Source organism: Sinocyclocheilus anshuiensis, unplaced genomic scaffold (assembly GCF_001515605.1).
Source record: "Sinocyclocheilus anshuiensis isolate Anshui unplaced genomic scaffold, SAMN03320099.WGS_v1.1 scaffold1744, whole genome shotgun sequence".
In the NCBI taxonomy this organism is placed as follows: Eukaryota; Metazoa; Chordata; class Actinopteri; order Cypriniformes; family Cyprinidae; genus Sinocyclocheilus; species Sinocyclocheilus anshuiensis.
In genome coordinates, this window is record NW_015555974.1 from 651,570 (window position 1) to 658,481 (window position 6,912).

General features: G+C 37.5%; 1 protein-coding gene across 1 annotated transcript in view; it reads left to right on the top strand.

The window, feature by feature from the left end:
- Positions 1–188: 188 nt before the first annotated feature.
- The window catches only part of LOC107676043 (neuropilin-2-like), an 83,420-nt gene continuing 76,696 nt past the window's right edge, over positions 189–6,912 (top strand). The window contains exon 1 of the mRNA XM_016470565.1: positions 189–874. Within this exon, the coding sequence (XP_016326051.1) occupies positions 790–874 (85 nt within the window). The 5' untranslated portion in view covers positions 189–789. The remainder of the gene's footprint in view (positions 875–6,912) is intronic.

Consider the following 6,912-nt stretch of genomic DNA (forward strand, 5'->3'; position numbering starts at 1 on the left):
TAAAAAAGTGTGTGTGTGTGTTTGTGAGAGAGAGAGAGAGAGAGAGAGAGAGAGAGAGAGAGAGAGAGAGAGATGTTCTCTAATCAGTGACTGAGGGGAGGCGGGCCAAGAAAGCTCAGTGTATGTAATGCGATAGCTGCGCCGCTCAGAAATGCTATTACACACATACTGACTCACTCACTCACGCACATACACTCGCGCTCTCCGGCACATCCACACGCGCTGCCACAGCTCAGCGCGAGCACAGCAGTGCGCTTCAACACGCTTCTGTGCGCAACACCAATTCCACTCCTGTCCGGCAGTTTGGACAAAACTTGGTGCCTCCCGAGTATGACTGAATGACTTACTAGAGCAAGAAGATAGCAGAACATTTAAACTCGGAGGGCAGCGTGTTTTAAGCGGACGATTAAGGGAGAGATCCCTGTGGAAACTCATAAGCTATCAAACCATCGGGAGACCGAACAGGCAATGGAGCGCAATAACGCACGCAAATCCGTGACGGCGTTATAACGGAATAAAGTTGAAGACCTCTAATTTAGTCTTATTTGAGGAAAAACAGGCTGTTTAATGACAAAGCATGACTTTATGAATAGCCTACATGATCATGTCATGCACAGTTTGCATTTGCTGTGCGCAATTGGCTCAACAGAACTGCCTTTGAATATGAAATTCTAAGCACTACAAAAACAAAAAGGCTTATTTTCTTTTCTTTTCTCAGTCTGTGTTAACGCCGTTTGTTCTTTGAAGAAGATCACTAGTTGAACACAGGTCACTTCTTCAAGGCAGCGCATGTTTGGAAAGATGGATTTCTGGATATCTCACCATGGGATTGCATTTCTTTTTTGCTTCGTTCTGAAAGTCAGCGCAAAAGAAAGTAAGTTTGTCTGTTTTTCCTCTTTAACTTTCATAACGGTATATATGTGTCTAAATTCCCATCTAGTGAGGCTATCCGCAAATGGCAAACAGATTTCTCTCCTGGCGAGGCGACGTGTTTCTGCTGTCCAGGCAAACCATGCGGAGAAAAGAAGAGCTTCTGGTTTTATTTAGTGGAGAAAAAGAGCAGATTTATATTTAATAAGGCGCAGCCACACAAATAAATGGGAAACACTTTATTTGAGCGTTGTTAGTGTTTGCTGAGACATATCTTTTTAGATCATTTCTGGACAACTTTTCCAGTACAACCTGGGCTGTAATGTAGTTCACATGTAGGCTAATAATAAAAAGTAACCAACTTTCACAATAAATAAATACATAAATAAAGGTTCCGATTACAACCACACAGCCTTTTCGAGCTTGATGTCACCTAACTTTAAAAAAAAAGTTCCTTCAAATCATAATGTAGATGTAAATACCCATAATGTAAATAAACATCACGAACCTTTTCTATAAAGAACCACGTAGACACAGCAAAGGGGTCTTTATTTAAATAATACAAAGAACCATTTTAAAGAAAGAACAGCAAAAATCCGAACGTGAAATCAAGCCATATTCACTGTAACCTTCCCAGGAAATACCACGACTTCGCGTTACGAGAACATAATGTGGGGATCTAAACTAGGATCATCTGAATTAACCGTTAGCCTATGTGAAGTTTCTTGCGCTTCTGTCGATATCATGGCAGAATGATATGGTAGCTATAGGAAGAAGATGCGTATAGTATGCAGGGGCGTGTCTACGTGGTGGCCAGGGGTGGCACCGGCCCCCCCTGAAATTTGGCTGGCCACCCCAGGTGCCCCCCCTACCAAATGTCTTGCCATAGGCTTGTTTGTAGTAAATTTCTAATTTTAAGCGGTTTCTATAGTGTGATCTTAATGACAACGTCGAGAGCGCATAATGTTACGCGATCCATACGCAAACACACAAATTTTCACGAGAGATTGTTTTCACAGATATCGTCAACAATAGGCTACATCGTTAACTTTAACGTGAACAGCTATTACGGGAAAATAAGCATGTGTGTAATAGGTCTTCATAGTTACGGAGTTATTGTGATAATATACATCTTAATGATGTTGTTTTGTGAAATTTATAGGTATATCTATGCCTAGCCCTCAAAGAATATTTATTTACAGTGCAGCAGCACCTGCAGTTTTAGGCCAACAGAGTGAGAAAAAATGATGAAGCAGCTACAATTAGTGGTGAAAGGTCTTCAAATAATTGAAAGTTGCAGCTGCGATTGAATGAACCCTACTTGCTTATGGATGACATTGTGGCTTGACTTAGGCTCTCTGCCATTGTTGCATTATTGCTCTTGACATATAGGCTACACACTTTCATCCCTGGAGCAGCTGGCTTATGAGTGTGGTGGCATTGCAAATTATATTTCTGCAGAGGAATAACCACTTTAAAGTGGCTAAACTGAAGCAGCTTTAGAAATAGGGCTCAATAATGGCAACAGTTTGAAGTGCAGAGTTCAGCAGATGAATAGGCATTTTACACTGTTGTTTATTTTCTGTGATCATTAGCAACGTCTGCAATTACTGTTTGATAATTGTTTTCGTATTTACTCGTGGGGGTAATTTATGTAAACAGTTTTGATTTGTGAGCCCATATCTTGTTGCAGACAATTATGCCATTATTTTTAGTTTAGGTGTTGAAAACCCCATTTGGACCACAACCTGAAACTGCACACACGCAGTACTCTCAAAGGTACTTCTGTAACGCCCCTTTTCCCAGCGTGGCATCAACTGCAAAAAGCGCAACACAATGTGCTGAATTATGGACAACAAAGACACAGCATCTCTTGTGTGAGATCCATGCCTTTAGGGGCCCCTCTCAGTTTTTTGTTTTGTCCTGGCCAAAAAGTGACATGTTGACCCACATAGAATGATATCAGACTGTCCATGTGTTAACAGTGTCTTAGCAGTGGCATGTTTTCTTTTATTCTCAAAAACACTATTTTCACCTGCCTCTCTATTTGTGCCTCCTACTCAAACCTCTTATTCACATATTGTCAAACACTGCCCTCAAATCTGGAACCTTCTCAGCGAGTCCTTCCAGAGTGTTTTCTCCTGTTTAAATGTTTAAGATCAATGCATTGATGCATTTTAACCTGTTTGCAATTATGTTATCTCTGTGTATTTTATGTTTAAGGAACCTTTAAGTTATTTAGAGGCTGAAATCTAATATATTTACCTTAGTTTTGGGAAAACAAAGTGACAGAATGCATATTAAGCTCCATTTTTACTCTTTTTGAGTGGTGTTTGCACATGCAAAACACACTGCCATTAATGCTAGGGTGTAATGGGTGATTGCCAAGGTGTTGCTATGAGGTCTCAGAGGTGTTCTGGGTGGTTTATAGTGTTGCTGTGCTTTTGCTAGGATGTTTTTGGTGGTTACTTAGTGGAAAAGAGCCCACCTTATATTCTGGTCCTTCTATGGGATGTTTTTGCCCATTTTATCGCCGCCAGGTAAAAATCCCAAGTCTGATTACTTAGAAAAATAATAGAATTCATCTTTAAGCTGCACAGTTTAAGTTATTGTTCATGTCTGTTGTACAAAAAGTGCAAGTTTAGCTAAAGTTGTTTCAAATCACTAATATGAACATTAGTAATAGTGATGTTCGTTTATGTTGGCAGCTTTCCTTTACTGTACCTTTAGGACAGCTTTTTTGTGTGTCCACTGTTTAGCTTGACACACCTGATTAAAGGATAGATACATACATACTTTATGTGAATAAACAAAGCACTTAGTTCTCCCCAGGATTCCTTCAAATAGACAGAAAGACGCACACCCATCTACTCACACATACACACATCTTCTTTTCATCTACAACACCCCAAGTGGTTGTGTATGCCGTTTCATCCTGTTTTTCTGGGTTTCGTGAATAGGAGAAGTACTAATCTATGCAGAAGCTAGCAGTCTCAGCTCTGAAAAGAAGGTCAGAAATTTGCATATGGGGCCAGGAAACCACGACCGGATCAATCCCTGCGGAGGCAGTGGGTGCTGAGAACTCCCTGGATTGATGGGAATTGAGGAGGAATTAAAAATATAGCATAAATAATTGAAACAGCCCCTTCTATAGTTAGTGTCATTTTGAGCTTTTAGTGGAGCATGAGTGTGGGTGTGAGAGAAAAGACAGACAACGTGACAGATCGATGTTTGTAAATTAGGGCACCGCAGAAGTTTTGGTGAGCGATAACTGTAAAATTCATGATGCACGATCAGATGTACACTGGGAATTGGTGAATGAAGTGCAATATAAAATCTCTAAAATCTGATTAGTTTAGAAGTCTATGTGAAATAGCTGATGCATGGACACATGTGACCGTACAGCATTTGAATTCAATGATAATTTAGCAATCATCAGTTCATTGTTTCTTGGAAACAGCCAAGTTGGTTGGAATTAACTATTGTTTATTGTGTTTATTATTAATTCATGTAATTATTAATATTGATGTTTATACCAGTTAGTTCTGGTCCACTTGCTCATCTTGGTTTATTGTCCATAATGCTTTAACAGTGCTGTTTGTGAAACTTGGTAGTTCTTCTAAAGAACATAAAAGGTTTAGAGCAATGTAGAGAACGTGAAACCTGTTCCAAAAAGTGAAATCAAGCCACAAAATGAAAAATGTAATGTTCTTTAAAGGGATAGTTGACCCAAAAATGAAAGTTCTGTTATTATTTACAACCGATATGGAAAAAGTAGACTATAATAGTATAATGAAAGTGGTCAATAGGACTTATTAGTTGCTTATTGTGATTTCTATTAATACATGCAATTATTTATTGAATATTTATGTTTTGTATTGCTGTTTATACCATTTAGTTCTGGTCCAATTGCTTGTCTTGTGGTTTATGATGCTGTAACAGTGTTGTTTGTGAAGCTTGTAGATCTTCTCTAAAGAAAATAAAAGGTTTAAAGCAATAAAAGACGTGGAACCTGTTCCAAAAATTAAAATCTAGAAAATTCAGCAATGAAAATGAAAAATTCAATGTTCTTTAAAGGGATAGTTCACCCAAAAAAGAAAATTCTGTCATTATTTACTGACCCTCATGTCTTTATACCTATCTGGAAAAGGCAGACCATAAAATATCATGAAAGTGGTCAATATGACTTATGTGCTATATTTCATGTCTTATAAAGCCCTGTGAAAGCTTTGTGAGAGGAATAAAATGAAATGCAATATGTATTGGACTCTTTTGGTGAGTGCTTAGATGGTAGTGAGACTCGTGAGAAATGAGAGAGTGAGCGAGAAAGCTTTGGTAAGGATGAATGGATCAGTGCTGATTTCCTCACCGCGGGTGACAGCACTTTTTAATTAAGGTGCATATGGAAGGATGGAGAGAGAAACAGAGAAAAAGAACGGGTGAGAGAGAAACAGAGAAAAAGAACGGGTGAGAGAGATGGAGATATATCATGGCCTCACTACATGGATGCAACTTATCGCCACGGTGACAGCTCAGCACAGCGATGATTCCATTAATAGAAATTAATACCAGCAGAGAGGAACACAAAACATCTGGGTGCATACACAGAGCGATTTGTATTTAGAGAGCTGTACATTTTTGATCCCTTTTTGTTTTTTTTGGCATTTTAGTCTTTTAAAAGCATCAACTAGAACCTCATGTGATTTAAGGATTCGACTAAAAACTGAAAATGATTATCATTATTTCTTGTCCTTTAATGTTGTTCTAAACATGTTTGACTTTCAGACTGAAATATGAGTCATTATTTACTTGGCAATCTCCAGTGATCTCTAACCAGTGTTGGGCTAGTTACTCAAAGAATGTAATATATTACTCATTACTAGTTACTCCTTTCAAAAGTAATATTGTTACTTTACTTATTACTTTATGGCAACAGTAATTAGTTACACTACTAGTTACATTACTTTTTCTTCATGCCCGACAGAAGTTGTTCTGTAACTGTGTATCCACATAAAATTATTCTAGAATGTTACTAACAATATATTTCTGCCTCATCATTTGACCAAAATCCACATTGCATCACAGCCAGAAGTTATTACAAACACTCAGTAGTGATTGATAGTGACATTCAAGTAGAAGTGTTGTATTAATCTCATTAATTGTCATGTGTAGCTTGAAGCTAATTGTAATTTCTCCGTTACACATACACGATTATATTTCATTATGTATTTTATCAAATCACATAAGTTTTTAAGAAACTGTTTAATTTTCCAAAAAGATTTTTAATTATAGTAATATAATGTACCACATGCTGATCAGAGGGAAGTGGGTGGGATTTAATGCCAGAGTAAAGTAAAGTAAAGCCACAACTTACACAACAGTGCTCAGATCATCTTTTTTCCTGACAAAATCAATATAATGCAATATTTCTATCTGCTGAATGTAAGCTTTTCCATATTCCAAGCTTGCCTGCTGCACTGGGGACATCACATGCATGTGTGAGTCATGAAAATTATGAAAATAAATCTAGGAATTATTTGATTGTTGGATTTTAAATCAGCGGGGTTGAGGCATCAAAAGTAAAAGTAACTAAACTGTTTTTTGGATGGTAACTGTAATATTATTACTGAAATCTTATTAGTAATTAGTTACACTACTAGTTACATTACTTTTTCTTCATGCCCGACAGAAGTTGTTCTGTAACTGTGTATCCACATAAAATTATTCTAGAATGTTACTAACAATATATTTCTGCCTCATCATTTGACCAAAATCCACATTGCATCACAGCCAGAAGTTATTACAAACACTCAGTAGTGATTGATAGCGACATTCAAGTAGAAGTGTTGTATTAATCTCATTAATTGTCATGTGTAGCTCGAAGCTAATTGTCATTTCTCCATTACCCATATACGATTATATTTCATTAAGTTTGTAAGAAACTTTAATTTTCCAAAAAGATTTTTAATTATAGTAATATAATGTACCACATGCTGATCAGAGGGATGTGGGTGGGATGTAATGCCAGAGTAAAGTAAAGCC